The 17,861-nt window shown below is 29.3% G+C and overlaps 2 protein-coding genes, 1 long non-coding RNA gene and 2 pseudogenes across 6 annotated transcripts; 3 read left to right on the top strand and 2 right to left on the bottom strand.

Moving 5' to 3' along the window:
- LOC111275837 (uncharacterized) lies at positions 1–2,800 on the top strand. Its single transcript, XR_016333503.1, has 3 exons — positions 1–256; positions 536–574; positions 2,617–2,800. It is a non-coding gene; the product is annotated as an uncharacterized LOC111275837 (long non-coding RNA).
- A 4,533-nt stretch (positions 2,801–7,333) lies between these two features.
- Positions 7,334–8,375, top strand: LOC149511670 (metallothionein-like protein type 3). The gene is made up of 3 exons (XM_089754128.1): positions 7,334–7,490; positions 7,766–7,804; positions 8,089–8,375. The coding sequence occupies exons 1-3, from the start codon at positions 7,441–7,443 to the stop codon at positions 8,189–8,191; spliced, it is 192 nt and encodes a 63-aa protein (XP_089610254.1). The 5' UTR covers positions 7,334–7,440; the 3' UTR covers positions 8,192–8,375.
- Positions 8,376–8,715: 340 nt separating this feature from the next.
- LOC149511669 (cytochrome c oxidase copper chaperone 1 pseudogene) lies at positions 8,716–9,517 on the bottom strand (annotated as a pseudogene).
- A 4,291-nt stretch (positions 9,518–13,808) lies between these two features.
- On the top strand, positions 13,809–14,707 carry LOC111275839 (metallothionein-like protein type 3). Its single transcript, XM_089754126.1, has 3 exons — positions 13,809–13,966; positions 14,242–14,280; positions 14,568–14,707. Exons 1-3 carry the CDS (start codon positions 13,917–13,919, stop codon positions 14,668–14,670), a joined length of 192 nt encoding a protein of 63 aa, XP_089610252.1. The 5' UTR covers positions 13,809–13,916; the 3' UTR covers positions 14,671–14,707.
- Positions 14,708–15,267: 560 nt separating this feature from the next.
- On the bottom strand, positions 15,268–17,567 carry LOC149511668 (cytochrome c oxidase copper chaperone 1 pseudogene; annotated as a pseudogene). Of its 3 annotated transcripts, none has more exons than XR_016333499.1 (2): positions 17,438–17,567; positions 15,268–15,836 (listed from the first exon to the last, which is right to left on the bottom strand). The product of XR_016333499.1 is annotated as a cytochrome c oxidase copper chaperone 1 pseudogene, transcript variant X1 (transcript). The 3 variants fall into 3 exon arrangements; XR_016333500.1 differs by lacking the exon at positions 17,438–17,567 and adding an exon at positions 16,527–16,612; XR_016333501.1 differs by lacking the exon at positions 17,438–17,567 and adding an exon at positions 16,551–16,569.
- Positions 17,568–17,861: the final 294 nt, after the last annotated feature.

The following is a 17,861-nucleotide window of genomic DNA, read 5'->3' as shown; positions in this document are numbered from 1 at the left end:
CAAGAGGCGTGTGCTTCTCTCATGCCTACCTGGGCCCCCCGTACACGAAACAGTACCCTCTCCCTTCTTTCCTCCTCCCATCTATAAAATACATGATCATGCAAAGCTTTGGAGATATAGCAATCCATTGCAGGCTATAACAACTTAAGAAACTCAAAAAACCTTCAGCTCTCAGTTCTCACGTTCAAAAACTTTCCAAGTTCACCATGTCTAACAAGTGAGGCAACTGTGACTGCACTAACAAGAGCCAATGCATGTAAGTAATCGATAATCTATCCATGATAAACTTCCTTCGATGTGTGGTTTGAGATTATGTTATTGTTTTAAGTTATGTTCATTTTTGCCTTGTTGCCGTCAGGCTGAACAAAAACTTTTCAATAGCAGCCATTTTATCTTTTCCTACCATGTTTCCTCGGGGACAACATGTGGAAACTTGAACTAATTGTTATCTTTAATCTCTTTGTAAGTTTGCAATCAAGTATCGTTGAAACTAAAGGCTTTTTTTTTTTTTTTTTTTGCTTTTCTACGCTTACAGGAAGAAGGGAAACACCTTGGTCATTGAGACTGAGAAGAGGTATATGTTCTGCACTTCACTCTGATATCTGCAAAGAAATATATCAATAATAAACATAAAATTTCGTATATGCTACAAAGATCTGAAACATTTCTTAGATTTTCAAATAAGCAATCAAAAACTTTCATATGCATTTAGTTTTTATATATAGCTTTTTTAATATTTCGATTAAAATTTTAGTTAATTCGATTTTTGAGCTGAATTAATTAAAAGTTACGACTTTTATAAAATTATTTTTAAAAATCAAATGAAATTAATTTAATTATTGACCGATTAATCAAATTAAATTAGTGCAATAAATTAAAATCAAATTATGAACACCCTAATTTGAGATGCTGTTAGAAAAGAAAATTAGTTTTATTTGAATGGGTATAGAAAAGAAAGAAAAAGAAAAGACTTTAAGCAATGACAGGTCTATGGATATGGGAGACTTTGGACCTGTGAAATGGATAGTAAACTTAAACTGACTATCTTTTGGGCTGAACTCCCAAAAAAAAAAAAAGGTCGAGACTAGATTTTGGCTCAACAAATGACAAACAATTAAAGGTTTAATGCATCTGAATTTTATTCTATGTAAAAAGAGTACACAACCCATAATTTTTAATTTCTACTTCGTATATAGTTTAAATTAAATTTCACTTCATTCGCATAATTGATTTTATGCATACTAATTTCAATCTTTTATTATATTCCCCAACATAATATCATGATTTGATTAGATAATTGATTTTTTTATTTTTTAAAAGTATTCATTTATGCGTGTATATATAAATAAATTTTTATTTTTTACCAAAAAAACATAAACCAATACTTCATTCATCAAATTGTCAAAATGGGTTTGATTTTTTATGTAATAATCCAAAAAAACTTGACATGGACATGTAAGGGAGAAAAAAAAAAAAAAAGAAAGGTGGTAGTGAAGAGGACAACCATGATTTTTCCTTGCTATACATGAGGATAAAAAGATTGAAAACGTATATATAAGGCTATACTTTGTTCTCATAAAATCTTCCAAGGTTGAGATCAAACTCTCCAATTAGAACATCCCTTGACACACAGCCTCAAACCATATAGCGAATTCGGGAGCCCAAATTTCTTCCCGGCATGGAAGGTAAAACTTCTTAATATTTCATTTGTCATGGCCCGATAAAACAGAACTTGATCAAGTAGTCCAACTGTATGATCATTAATTGACTCTTTATTGTCAAACGATACATAAGCTCGTGCTGTGAAATCCATAAACGAAAGAGTACCCTCTCCCTTCTTGCCTCCTCCATCTATAAATACATGATCTTGCAAAGCTTTGGAGATGTAGCAATCCATTGCGAGCAATAACATCTTTAGAAACTCAAAAAAACCTTCAGCTCTCAGTTCTCACGTTCAAAAACTTTCCAAGTTCACCATCTCTGACAAGTGCAGCAATTGTGACTGCGCTGACAAGAGCCAGTGGGTGTAAGTAATCGATAATCCGTCCATGAGAAACTTCCTTCTAGGATTGTGAGTGGTTTGAGATTATGTTATTGTTTTAAGTTGTTATGTTCATTTCTGCCATGTTACCGTCAGGCTGAACAAAAACTTTTCAATAGCAGCCATTTTATCTTTTCCTACCATGTTTCCTCGGGGACAACCTGTGGAAACTCAAACTAATTGTTATCTTTAAGCTCTTTGGGAGTTTGCAACCAAATATCGTTGAAACTAAAAGCTTTTCTATGCTTACAGGAAGAAGGAAACACGTTGGTCAATGAGACTGAGAAGAGGTATACTTTCTGCACTTCACTTGATATCTGCAAAGAAACAAACCAATAATAAACATAAAATTTCATATATGCTACTAAGACCTGAGCCATTCCTTAGATTTTCAAACAAGCAATCAAAAACTTCTTGATCTGATGCATGATTTTCTACAGTCATATTCTCCGAAGTACTTATCAAGAGAGGCAAAAAGAACTATGTTTTTCACAGTCGATGAATCGAGAATTAAGAAACTTAATTTAAAGTATACATATGTTAATTATAATCTGCATTGTGTTCTTTCTGTGCAGCCACATCAGCACTGTTGTCGTTGAGACTCCAGCTGAAAATGATGGCAAGTGCAAGTGCGGAGGCTGCAGCCGCACAAACTGCACATGTGGTGCCCATTAAGCAAACATAAAATAATAATGTTGCAGTTCATGGCGATATAATGGCCTAAAAAATAATGAAACTTGGGTTGAATGGTTTGTCTTTTGTTGTCTGTCCAACGTATGTTTGTCTTTTCAAAATTTCAAACTAAATTATTCAAAATCGAATTAATCGAATTTTATTATTTTATTTTTATTAATTAAATTAAATTTTTAATTTTAAAAATTAATCTGTTGAAATTAATTTGATTGATTCAATTAATTTTTTTGATTAATCAAATCATAAAATCTATTGAGTTAAATTTTATTTTAAAATTTTTTGTTTCATATGTGAGACAAATTAAATAACATCATCTAACAAAAATATTCAAACATCAAAGTATTAAATTAAAAACTCTAATAACTTGAAATAAATTTGATAATTTCATATATTTTTAGTTTTATATATAGATTTTATAATATTTCAATTAAACTTTCAGTTAATTTAATTTTCAAATCAAATTAATTGAAAATTGAAATTTTTCTTAAATTATTTTCAATAACTAATCAAAATTAATTCAATGACTAACCAAATTAAATCAATTCGGTTGATTAATTTGGTTTTGAACACCCCTAGTTTGAGATGCTGTTGGAAAGAAATTTTCTTTTATTTGAATGGGTATCAATAAGAATGAAAAGAAAAGACTTTAAACAATGACAGACTTGTGGATATATATATAGCAGACTTTGGGCCTGTGAAAGGAATAGTAAACATAGACTGAATATTTTTTAGGCTGAATTCGCGAATAAAGAAAAAGGCCAAGACTAGATTTCGGCTCAACATATGGACTAATAATTAAAGGCCCAATTTATCTGAATTTTATTTTATGTTAAAAAAATAGACCACTCATAATTTTTAATTTCTACTTCATATATTGTTTAAATTAAATTTCACTTCATTCACCTAATTGATTTTATGTATACTAATCTAAATATTTTTTTTCCCAAATAATATCATTATTTGGTTTGATAAGTGTTTTATTACTTTTTTTAAACGCATTCATGTGTGCGTGTATATATAAATTTTTTTTTTTTTGAAAAAAACATACACCAATACTTCACTTATCAAATTGTCAAAATGGGTTTATTTTTTATATAATAATCCTAAAAAACTTGATACGGGCATGTAAAGGAGAGAAAAAAAAAAATAAGTGGTAGTAAAGAGGACAACCATGATTTTTCTTTGCTATACAAGGATTAAGAGATTGAAAACTTATATGTAAGGCTATACTTTGTTCTCATAAAATCTTCAAAGGTTGAGATCGAACTCTTCAAATCAAACTATCCCTCAACACACTACCCAAAATGATATAGCAAATTCTGAAGCCCCAATTTCTTCCCGGCATGGAAGTTTAAGCTTGGTGATATTTGGTTTGTCATGGCCCGATGAGGCAGAACATGATCAAGTACTCCAGTTTTATGATCATCCATTGACTCATTGTCATCAAAGAATACGTATGCTCATGCTGTGAAAGCCATAAATCTTTCCACTTCCTTGACGAAACAAGGGTTCGTACTGCAAATTTTGTAAGGGGGAAGGTTGAGAATCTTTTCACGAAGTGGATCATGCAAATCGCTTATTCAACAACTTTCCCTTCATCTGATATGAAATAAGCAAATTTACTGTAAGTTATTATAGTAAAAAAAAAAAAAACAAAGGATAAAAATTATGAAATGAACTAAAACATTAAGAGAAAATGTTGAATAGCCACAACAAAATGAAAGAGAAAATATTTACCTTCTAAGAGAAGTAGGTGCATATATTTCCTATCTTCTTGAATTGCCACGAACAACAATCAAATGCAACAATGAACAGACAAGAATTCTTGTAATCCACAACCATTTTAAGATCGCTAAGAGAAAAACTTTGAACTCTAGCATCTTCTCATCCTACAAATTTTATCTATGTTTATACTAATGGCCGAAAATTGTGTTTATATAGACAGTGAAAAATAAATGCACGTAGATTTTTAGGACTAAAAGTATAACTATTATAAAGATTTTCTTTAAATAACTTACGATGTTTGGAGATTTTTATAAGATTACTTACGAAATATAACAATTATCTTGAAGATTTTTACACTAATCATAATTTTAAAAGATTTTGTTAGATAATTTATGAAATATACCTTTTATGCATTTTTATTTTTTTAAATATATATTATCAAAATTTTTAAATTAAAAAATTCTATAATTAAGGTGCCATTTTATATTTGTTATGCCTAATTAGAGGTGTTCATAGGTCAAATCGTGTTAGGTTTGGGTTGAGCTCATACATGATTTTAATAGCTTATATGTTTGTTTAAGCCCAACCCAAAATTTCATGCTTTAAAAATTTTTCGAGTTCAACCTAAATTTAAAAAATAAATCCCAAACTCACTCATTAAACCTAATTTATATAATAAAAATTAAAAAATGTAATTAAATTAAGTTTAATAGAATTATATTTAATTCACATATATATAAATTAAAAATAAAATTATATATGTAAAATTTAAAAATTAAAATTAATAAAATATATATTTTTTGTTTTTATTGTTTATATAAATGTGAATTAATTTATATATAATTCATATATACATATATATAAATAAAAAATTTATATATATGTGAATTCGGTCCATGCCAAATTTGAGTTTTAATCCAAGATCCAATTCAAATTTAAACAGACTTAAAAATTGTATTCAAACCCGTTTAACAAGTTTTAATTTTTTATCCATACCCTCTCAAAATTTAAATAAGCTTTCGAGCTTGGGTGAATAGCCCAACTCTTGAAAAAGTCAAATCATATTGTGACTAATCAACTTACTTTCTCTTGAAGTTTTTTTTTTTATCTGAAAATTTATAGTGCTTTTTTTTAAAGGTTAAAAACCGAAGCTTCTAAAGTTCTATTTACCATTATTTCATGGAGAACATTTGCTTGCCTTAACGTATAATTATTAGATAAAGATAATAGAGCATTACAGCAAAAAATTAATACCACACCAAACAATGATTGACAATATGTCACCTTTCATAATATAGAAATGCACAAATATATGGGCTTACTCTTACATAAGAAGATGCCTTTGGATAACAAATTTCAAAAATATTTGATATAAAAACATTTTAAAATACATCAATTCACAATATTAATTGAGACTAGTGATCTTGATGTATGTTTGTATTAACCTATTTTTTAAATAAAGCTTTTTATCTTTTTTTTTTCCTATCCAACTTTCTTTGCACTTTTTTAGATTGATTTCACCTAACTTTTCAAGAATAAAGAACTTATATATAATTTTTTTTTGTAATGAGCCAAAGAGAAATTCTCCTTCGGTCTTTTCCAAAGGAAATGCCTAACATTTGGATGGTCAATATATAAGGGTATTTGTGCCTAATATACACATGTTGGAATACTAGTGAGCCACATTTTAAAAGCAAATAGAAAACTGAAAAAAAAAAATGCATGACCTCAATGAGGGTTTTGAGATAATATCATAATTAATCCTATAAGCTTAAAGCTCCATTTATTTATATATTTATTATCTAAAAAATAAAGTTGATGTGACGAGAGAATACATATATATATATATATATAAATGAGGATGAATCAATTTTTATAATGTAATTCATTTTTAGTTTTACATATTTTTTTAATTATTGATTTTAATAAATTTAAGAGATGAGATTAAATCATTATTTTTTATTGTTACTTGTCTTTCTTTTTTTTTTTAAATCTTTTAAAATTAATGATTACAAAATATATAAAACTAAAAAAAAATTATTGTGTAATTAAATCAATCCCTCTCATATATATATATATATATATATATATATATTAAGAATGTAATCATGTGAAGATGTAACTTTTTGTCTACAAGATTGATATTTGTTATGATCCTAATATCATATTTGCAATTAAGACCAAGATAAGTGCTAGGAATGTCAATGTTCAAAATCAATTACATTTAATTTTACAAAGTAAAACGCCTTTTTACCATCTTTTTCCCTAGTTTTGGTTTATCAAGTGTTTCAAAGCATCAAGAAATTTCCTAACAACTATCCTGAAACGAAATTCTCCTTGGAGAATCTGAAATAGATCTCTCCATGTTCTCTTGTCAAAATTTGTTTTAGAGCTACTATCTTTTTTCGACTTGTTGATTGAGAAAAATATTAAACTTGATAATTTTAGACATGATATAATAATATAATATAAAATTAATTTACAAAAAATATGAAAGCAATATAGTTTAAAATTAACAAAAATCATATATAAATTTGTTAAAAATAAAAAAATATATATTTTATATTTAATGTATCAACACAAATTACAATATAATAATTTTTATATTTTACATATATTTAATAAGATATAATACGAACATATAAGTTAATAAATTTTATAAAGATAGATATCTATACTTATATATGCCATCTCTTTTTCAAAAACGAGAAATGATATTGACACCAGAGGAGGATAGCAAGCCAAGGCCCTCCATTATCAAGATTCCTTCTGACTCTTCCTCGAGAGGCGTGCTTTTCTCTCATGCCTAAGCCCCCCATGCACGAAACGGTACCCTCTCCCTTCCTACCTCCTCCATCTATAAATACATGATCATGCAAAGCTTTGAAGATATAGCAATCCATTGCAAGCTGTAACAACTTTAGAAACTCAAAAAACCTTCAGCTCTCAGTTCTCACGTTCAAAAACTTTCCAAGTTCACCATGTCTGACAAGTGCGGCAACTGTGACTGCGCTGACAAGAGCCAGTGCGTGTAAGTAATCGATAATCCATCCATGATAAACTTCCTTCTAGGGTTGTGTGTGGCTTGAGATTGTGTTGTTGTTTTAAGTTATGTTCATTTCTGCCATGTCTCCGTCAGGCTGAATAAAAACTTCTCAATAGCAGCCATTTTATCTTTTCCTACCATGTTTCCTCAGGGACAACCTGTGGAAACTCGAAGTAATTGTTATCTTTAAGCTCTTTGTGAGTTTGCAATCAAGTATCATTGAAACTAAAGGCTTTTTTTCTGCTTTTCTATGCTTACAGGAAGAAGGGAAACACCTTGGTCATTGAGACCGAGAAGAGGTATACTTTCTGCACTTCACTCTGATAACTGCAAAGAAACAAAACAATAATAAACATAAAATTTCATATGCTACTAAGACCTGAGCCATTCCTTAGATTTTCAAACAAGCAATCAAAAACTTCTTGATCTGATGCATGATTTTCTACATACATATTCTCCTAAGTACTTATCTAGAGAGGCAAAAAGAAATATGTTTTTCGCAGTTGATGAATCGAGGATTAAGAAATTTAATTTGAAGTATACATATGCTAATTATAATCTGTATTGTGTTCTTTCTGTGCAGCTACATCAACACTGTTGTCGTTGAGACTCCAGCTGAGAATGATGGCAAGTGCAAGTGCGGAGCTAGCTGCAGCTGCACAAACTGCACATGTGGTGGTCATTAAGCAAACATAAAATAATATTGTTGTAGTTCATGGCGATATCATGACCTAAAAAATAATGAAATTTGGGTTGAATGATTTGTCTTTTGTTGTCTGTCTGTCATATGTTTGTGTCTCCTTACATACTGTGATCATGTAATGGCCATGTCCATGGACTTGTCTGGTTAATGAATTACTATTAGTATAACTTTTCTCTGCTTTGATCTTTCTTTTACACCGGCTATGTGTACAAGGTAAAGGTAAAGTTGCAGTTTGATTATATTCTGGGACTTGAACTGGAATTTATTCTCCTGAACTAGAACCCGCAAAACGAAGGGTTAAGAGAATAGCTAATCCTGAAAAATTATTTCCATTATTTTTGAGCTTTGATCACCCAGAGATCAATATATTCTGTAAAAGGATACAGTCCAGACAAAAGGATAAAAAGAAACTGAGAATCACAATAATCTGTTCACCGTTTTGGCTTCCATTAATAATTAAATTGTCATCAAGTTGCCATCTTTCCACTAAGTGTATACAATTTTCTTTGCTCAAACAACAACACACAATTAATAAGAGAGAAAATTGACATGGAGAGTCAGCTACTAAAAGATAAAAAAGGGGAAAATGTTTATTCATGGAACCAAGACATACAGAGACTTGTCTCTGTCCATATCCTGACTCATGAAAGTATTCTGGCAGTTCCAATTCATTCCACAGAGGTAAACAACCTCATAAAAACAAAGAATATGAGAAAAATGAATAGTTGGGATGCATCCAACACCAATTTCCAAAAAAAGATATCTTTCCTTTATTCCTAGATTTTTCAAATCATATCGGTGTAATCCTCTAATAAATAGTTTGTACCTCAAATTCTTTCATTCTATAAACTTTGAATACCAATCTCAAACATTGAAGCCCTCTGCACGAAGGAAAATACGATAAGCCTCTATCCATTTTGCACAAGCTTTTTTACCATGCTCAACGATGCATTCGTCTCTGAGCTTCTTCGTCTCAGGGCAAGCACAGCAAATTTTCTTCTTTGGCTTTGATTCTGCACCAGATTTTTTTTGCTGACCCTTGATTTTGTTGCAAGACAAGCAAAGCTAAGGCAGAGGTATTTTGATTAGGTAACCCACTGTCATAATCTATAAATTCATAAATATATAGTTAAACCTAACAAATAGAGTCGTCACTAAATGTAGTTGATCACTTAAAGAATCTATTATTTTAAGGAGTTTATAAGTTTGACTAAAGGTTTTTAAAAAAATAAATTCAGGTCTACTGACCAAAATAAGGTTAGGAGTTCGGTTACATATAGGAAATGTTATAGCACCTCCCCATACCCATCCAAAAAAAGTACTATTTTATTTTAATTTATCATAAAGTCTTGATTCTAATGATTTTATGTTTTTATGTTTTTATGTTGAATATTGAAAATAATTTTTAAGATTTTTCAATCAATCTGACAGAATTTTTAAAAATACATCATCACTTTAAAAGTATTCAAGAATCTCATTTGATATATTAAAGAGGCTCCGTCATCGAAAAAAGTTTTTTTATTTTGATTTGATTTTTATTTGAAAATATATCTAATTATTACACCATTTGTGTCAAATTAAAAATATTTTTTCTTTTGAATTTATAAATTTTTTACCATTTGGGCCTATTTAGAATTTTTTTTTTTAGAGAAATAATATGACAATTATTTTTCTTAAAATTTCATTTAAATTCTTCTACTATTTGATATAAATTTAAAAAAATTTCTCACCTAAAAATTTCTTGGGAATTTACCATTTGAAATTTTTAAGAATCTCATTCTTGGATAATTATCAAATACTTTCAACCAAATTTGGAAAAGAATACAATTACTTTTATTGAAATTTTATTTAAATTATTCCATAATTTGAGATAAATTTAGAGAAAATTTCTTACAGAGAAAATTTCTCACATAGAGAATTCTTAGAAATTTACTGTTTGAAATTTTTAAGAATCTCATCCTTGAGTAATTTGTATTGAATTCCAAAATTTTTATTTAAAATTTTTTTATTTTTTTTATTTTTTTATTTTTTTTGTTTGAAAATAAATATTAATAATTGTTATTGAAATTTTATCTAAATTATTCTACCATTTAGGACAAATTTAGACAAAATTTTTCATTTAAAAATTTTATAAAAATTTATCATTTGAAATTTTTATAAATTACATCATTGGATAATTAATACTTATTCTCAAAAAATATTTTATTTTTTCTATTATTTATGTATTTCTTTTAATTTTCTCCTAAAATCCAAACATGCAAGCTATTTCAAAAATAAATTAATAAATAAAAATGAAAATGAAAACAGAGAGAAAATATCAAAAAAAAAAAAAAATCGGTTCGGTTTAGTGGGTGTTGCAGCTATACAAGGATTAGGAGATTGAAAACTTATATGTAAGGCTATACTTTGTTCTCATAAAATCTTCCAAGGTTGAGATCGAACACTTCAATTAGACTATCCCTCAACACATAGCCCCAAATCATATAGCAAATTCTGAAGCCCCAATTTCTTCTCAGCATGGAAGTTGAAGCTTTTTAATATTTGGTTTGCCATGGCCCGATGAGGCATAACATGATCAAATACGCCAGTTGTATGATCATTCATTGACTCGTCATCAAAGGATACGTATGCTCATGCCGTGAAATCCATAAATCTTTTCACTTCCTTGACGAAACAAGGGTTCGTACTGCATATTTTGTTGGGGGAGGGTTGAGAATCTTTTCACGAAGTGGATCATGCAGATTGCTTATTCAACAACTTTCCCTTTATCTGATGTGAAATAAGCAAACTTATTGTAAGTTCTTATTTAAAAAAAAAAAAAAAGGAAAAAAAATATGAAATGAGCTAAAACATTAAGAGAATGTTGGATAGCTACAACAAAATGGAAGAGAAAATATTTACCTTCTAAGAGAAGTAGGTGCATATATTTCCTATCTTCTTGAATTGCCACGAACAACAATCAAATGCAACAATGAGCAGACAAGAATTCTTGTAATCCACAACCATTTTAAGATTGCTAAGAGAAAAACTTTGAAATCTAGCATCTTCTCATCCTACAAATTTTGTCCATGTTCAATATTAATGGCCAGAAATTGTGTTTATATAGGCAGTGCAAAATAAATGCACAAATTTTTAAGACTAAAAGTATAATTATTCCAAAGATTTTTTTCAAAATAACTTACGATGTTTAGAGATTTTTACAAGATTACTTATGAAATATGACAATTACCTTAAAGATTTTTACAATGATCATAATTTTAGAAGATTTTGTTAGATAACTTATGAAATATTCCTTTTATGCATTTTTACATTTTTTAAATATATATTATTAAAATTTTTAAATTAAAAAATTCTATAATTAAGATACTATTTTATATTTTTTTAATAGGTCGTATTAGATTTGGGTTAAGCTCATACATGGTTTTAATAGCTTATATGTTTGTCTAAGCCCAACTTGAAATTTCAGGTTTCAAAATTTTTTCAAGTTTAGTCTAAATTAAAAAAATAAATCTCAAACTCACCCATTAAACTTAATTTATATAATAAAAATTTAAAAAGTGTGATTAAATTAAGTTTAATAGAATTATATTTAATTCACATATACAAAAATTAAAAATTAAAATTATATGTAAAAATTAAAATTGAATTAAATTAAATATATATAATTTTTGTTTTTATTTTTTATATAAATGTGAATTAATTTATATATAATTCATATATACATATATATATATAAATAAATAAATTTATATATATGTGAATTTGGGACAAACCAAACTTAAGTTTTAATCCAAAGTCTAATTCAAATTTAAACGGACTTAAAAATTATGCTCAAACTTATTTAACGAGTTTTAATTTTTTGTTTAGACTCTCAAAATTTAAACGAACTTTCGAGCTTGAGCGAATAATCCAACTCTTGAACAAGTCTAGTCATATTGTGACTAATCAACTGACTTTCTCCTGAAGTTTTTTTTATTCATTTGATATAAAAATTTATAGTGCTTTTTTTAAGGTTAAAAACCCAAGCTTCTAAAGTTCTACTTACCATTATTTCATGGAAAACATTTGCTTACTTTAACATATAATTATTAGATAAAGATAATAGAACACTACAACAAAAAATTAATACCACACCAAATGATGATTGGCAATATTGTCACCTTTCATTATATAGAAATGCACAAATATATGGCTTACTCTTATATAAGAACATGCCTTTGGATAACAAATTTTAAAAAAATTTTGATATAAAAACATTTTAAAATACATCAATTCACAATATTAATCGATACTAGTGTTCTTGATGCATGTTTGTATTAACCTATTTTTTAAATAAAGCTTTTTTATCTTTTTTTTTTCCTACCCAACTGTCTTTTCACTTTTTTAGATTGATTTCACCTATCTTTTCAAGAATAAAGAATTTATATATAACTTTTTTTTTTTAGTAATGAGCCAAAGAGAAATTCTCCTTCGGTCTTTTCCAAAGGAAATGCCTAACATTTGGATGGTCAATATATAAGGGTATTTGTGCCTAATATATACATCTTGGAATACTAGTGAGCCACATTTTGAAAGCAAATACAAACTGAAAAAAAAAAATGCATGACCTCAATGGGAGTTTTGAGATAATACTCCATTTATTTATATATTTATTATCTAAAAAATAAAGTTGATATGACGAGAGAATATATATATATATATATATATATATATATATACATATATAAATGAAGAAGAATCCATTTTTATAATGTAATTCTTTTTTAATTTTAAATATTTATCGATCCCTCCATACATCTAAATATATATATATATATATATATATTAAGAATGTAATCATGTGAAGATGTAACTTTTTGTCTACAAGATTGATATTTGTTATGATCCTAATATCATATTTGTAATTAAGACCATGATAAGTGCTAAGAATGTCAATGCTCAAAATCAATTACATTTAATTTTACAAAGTAAAACCCCTTTTTACCATCTTTTTCCCTCGTTTTGGTTTATCAAGTGTTTCAAAGCATCAAGAAATTTCCTAACAACTATCTTGAAACGAAATTCTCCTTGGAGAATCTGAAGTAAATCTCTCCATATTCCCTTATTAAAGATTTATTGTAGAACTATTATATTCTTTCAACTTGTTGATTGAGGACAAGATTAGACTTAATAATTTTAGATATGATATAATAATATAATATAAAAAAATACGAAAAAAATGCGAATGTAATATAGTTTAAAATTAACAAAAATCATATATAAATTTGATAAAAATAAATATATATTTTATATTTAATGTATCAACATAAATTATAATATAATAATTTTATATTTTATATATATTTAATAAGATATAATACGAACATATAAGTTAATAAATTTTATAAAGATAGATACCTATACTTGTATATATGCCATCTCTTTTTCAAAAACGAGAAATGATATTGACACCAGAGGAGGATAGCAAGCCAAGGCCCTCCATTATCAAGATTCCTTCTGACTCTTCCTCGAGAGGCGTGCTTTTCTCTCATGCCTAAGCCCCCCATGCACGAAACGGTACCCTCTCCCTTCCTACCTCCTCCATCTATAAATACATGATCATGCAAAGCTTTGGAGATATAGCAATCCATTGCAAGCTGTAACAACTTTAGAAACTCAAAAAACCTTCAGCTCTCAGTTCTCACGTTCAAAAACTTTCCTAGTTCACCATGTCTGGCAAGTGCGGCAACTGTGACTGCGCTGACAAGAGCCAGTGCGTGTAAGTAATCGATAATCCATCCATGATAAACTTCCATCTAGGGTTGTGTGTGGCTTGAGATTATGTTTTTGTTTTAAGTTACGTTCATTTCTGCCATGTTGCCGTCAGGCTGAACAAAAACTTTTCAATAGCAGCCATTTTATCTTTTCCTAACATGTTTCCTCACGGACAACCTGTGGAAACTCGAAGTAATTGTTTTCTTTAAGCTCTTTGTGAGTTTGCAATCAAGTATCATTGAAACTAAAGGCTTTGTTTCTGCTTTTCTATGCTTACAGGAAGAAGGGAAACACCTTGGTCATTGGGACTGAGGAGAGGTATACTTTCTGCGCTTACACTCTGATATCTGCGAAGAAACAAACCAATAATAAACATAAAATTTCATTTATGCTACTAAGACCTGAGCCATTCCTTAGATTTTCAAACAAGCAATCAGAAACTTCTTGATCCAATTCATGATTTTCTACATACGTATTCTCCTAAGTACTTATCTAGAAAGGCAAAAAGAAATATGTTTTTCGCAGTCGATGAATTGAGAATTAAGAAACTTAATTTGAAGTATAGAAATGCCAATTATAATCTGTATTGTGTTCTTTCTGTGCAGCTACATCAACACTGTTGTCGTTGAGACTCCAGCTGAGAATGATGGCAAGTGCAAGTGCGGAGCTAGCTGCAGCTGCACAAACTGCACATGTGGTGGTCATTAAGCAAACATAAAATAATATTGTTGTAGCTCATGGCGACATCATGACCTAAAAAGTAATGAAATTTAGGTTGAATGATTTGTCTTTTTTTGTCTCTGTCATATGTTTGTGTCTCCTTATATACTGTGATCATGTAACGGTCATGTCCATGGACTCGTCTAGTTAATGAATTACTCTTAGTATAACTCCTCTACTTTGATCTTTCTTTGACACCGGCTGTGTGCAAGGTAAAGGTAAAGTTGCAGTTTGATTATATTCTGGGACTTGAACTGGAATTTATTCTCTTGAACTAGAACCAGCTAAACCAAGGGTTAAGAGAATAGCTCAATCCTGAAAATTATTTTCATTATTTTTGTGCTCTGATCAACCAGAGATCAATATATTCTACAAAGGGATACAGTCCAGACATAAAGATCAAAAGAAACTGAGAATCACAATAATCTGTTCACCATTCGGCTTCCATTATCAATTAAATTGTCATCAAGTTGCCATCTTTCCACTAAATTTACACAATTTTCTTTGCTCAAAATTTTGACCAATATAAGTTACACAAAAACACACAAGTAATAAGAGAGAAAATTGACATTGAGAGTCAGCAACTAAAAGATAAAAAAGGGCAAAATGTTTACTCAAGGAACCAAGACATACAGAGTTCTGTCTCTGTCCATATCCTGACTCATGAAAGTATTCTGGCAGTTCCAATTCATTCCACAGAGGTAAACAACCTCATAAAAACAAAGAATATGAGAAAAATGAATAGTTGGGATGCATCCAACACCAATTTCCAAGAAAAGCTATCTTTCCTTTATTCCTAGATTTTTCAAATCATATCTGTGTAATCCTCTAATAAATAGTTTGTACCTCAAATTCTTTTCATTCTATAAACTTTGAATACCAATCTCAAACATTGAAGCCCTCTGCACGAAGGCAAATACGATGAGCCTCGATCCATTTTGCACAAGCTTCTTCACCATGCTCCACAATGCATTCGTCTCTGAGCTTCTTCGTCTCAGGGCAAGCACAGCAAATTTTCTTCTTTGGCTTTGATTCAGCACCAGTTGTTGTTTTTACTGACTCCTGATTTTGTTGCAAGCCAGGCAAAGCTAAGGCAGAGGTATTTTGCGTAGGCAGCCCACCCATTATCTCAGTTAGTAAGTGAATCTAAGATACTGTGAAAGAAATAGAGAGAAGAGATGCCAGAAAACGGATCAGAAAAAACAGAATCAAAACTTATACCCATTAAGCATAATGAAGAAATTTCATCATAAAGGTAAAGAAAATCAAGATAGGCTATGATATCAGGAATCATATGACAACAATAAACTGCAGCTGATGTCTATTGCTTTTCCTCTTTGACCATTCAAATACTAATATCAGTACATTTACATTGTACAATATCCAATTTGATCACATATTGCGAAAGCAAATGGACAACAACCACAATAATAGTCTATCTAGTATGATTTTAACTACATTGGATAGAAATCACTGGTTTATATGAAAACCTACTCAAAACAGCCACACAAGTGAATAGAATGTTGGAACTTGGTATTATCACTCAAAATGAAAACTGGAAAAAGAAAAAGTGCTAGAGAAGTTTAAAATGGAAATACCAAATTTACCAACATATAGGCCTATTGAACAAATTATACTTCTCTAATATTCTCGATACTGATCAAAAGTTCAGAAAGAATATCTCGAATACAAGACTAGAAAAAAGCAATTATAAAACTAAAGAAGATAAAGAGCAGGAAAAGGTCACCAAAACACACTCATATTTATCTCTCACAGGTCAAATAAACTTCAGAAAACAAATAATAACACCACAAAGGCTTACGACATAAGTTTTGAATCATTACTTGGTGAAAGAAAAACATAAAGACCTGAAACCAATTCTCTGAATCAGTGTGTCTGATGAACACTAGGTTGTATAAGAGTCAGTCAAACAGTTCAACTGAAAACCAATAATAATAACATAAATGTTGAGCAGATAACAGTGCCAAAACAAATCAATATTCAATTTGATAATTGAAACTTGCTAGTCAAAGGGACCAGCTCAAACAAACTAGACAAATTCTTCCCACAACCTCAAAATTGTCGCTTGAGCAGTTTAGAAGCACATAGCTACCGGTAATTGAAACTAAATTACAAGTTTTCTTCTTTGTACATTAGCATTTCAAACAGTCCTATCAAGTAACAGCTAGCCAACCGCAACAGCATTGGTATATCGTTTCATTTCACTTAAAGCTAAACCTTTTTTGGAAGATCCAAACTCCAAAGCAAAGGCCAAAGGTCTTGACATCTAGTCTTGCTTCCAATTCATTCTCAAAGACGAAACAACCCATCAACAAATTTACTTTTCACAATTTAATTTATTTAACTTTTAGCTCTCCACCATCTCCCCCCCCCCAAAAAAAAAAAAAAACAAAAACCCAGAAAAGAAAATAGAATCATAAGACAAGTTCCACCAGTTTTCTCTACAGTTTAGTCCAAAAACATAGCCAATTTTCATCAGGAAAAGAAAAAGGAAGCCAGAATTCATCAGAACAACAACAACCCAGATAGAAAATAACATGAATCAATCAAATTAACACTTGGAAATAATAAATTTTGAATCTGTATTGCTACAAGTTTTTTACTATAAAAGATTCTTTTTTTTTCCTTTTTTTTTTGTTTACTATGTTGGCTTAAGATTTTGCTCCTAGGAAATCAAGAAACATGTAGAAAGAAAGAAATAATCAATAAATAAATCTTGAAAAAAAGAACTTACAGTTGAAGCAGAGGGGGATGCAGAGTCGGCAGCGGGTGATGGGGATTTTAGAGGTTTTAAGAAAGACTGCAAAGAAAAAAAAAATGGACACCTTTCAAATTTTCGATGGTTTAGGGCCGGCCAAGTTGAAGTCGGGTCGGGTCAAACCTTTTTATTCTTTTGGTTTTATTTAAAGGAGTTTTACATTTTTGCCATCAAAAAAGTTGAAAATTAATAAGAAGCCTTTTGCTCCTTTGAAAATCGATTATTAGAATTTTCAAAACAGAAAATTGATTCTTACAAGGTTTGAACATGTTTGAAGCCTTTGACACACATCTCCTTGATTATCAAAAGCAATGAAAAATAATTGTTTTTTGTTATCAATTTATAAACATTCTATGTAAATAGCTTGCAACAGGATTGAATCTGATCTGAAACTCAATAA

The sequence above is a fragment of the Durio zibethinus genome, chromosome 25, assembly GCF_047325235.1.
Source record: "Durio zibethinus cultivar Kanyao isolate XHJ-2024 chromosome 25, ASM4732523v1, whole genome shotgun sequence".
Classification (NCBI taxonomy): Eukaryota; Viridiplantae; Streptophyta; class Magnoliopsida; order Malvales; family Malvaceae; genus Durio; species Durio zibethinus.
The sequence above is the reverse complement of the archived record's forward strand: the minus strand, read 5'-3'. Positions and strand labels throughout refer to the sequence as shown.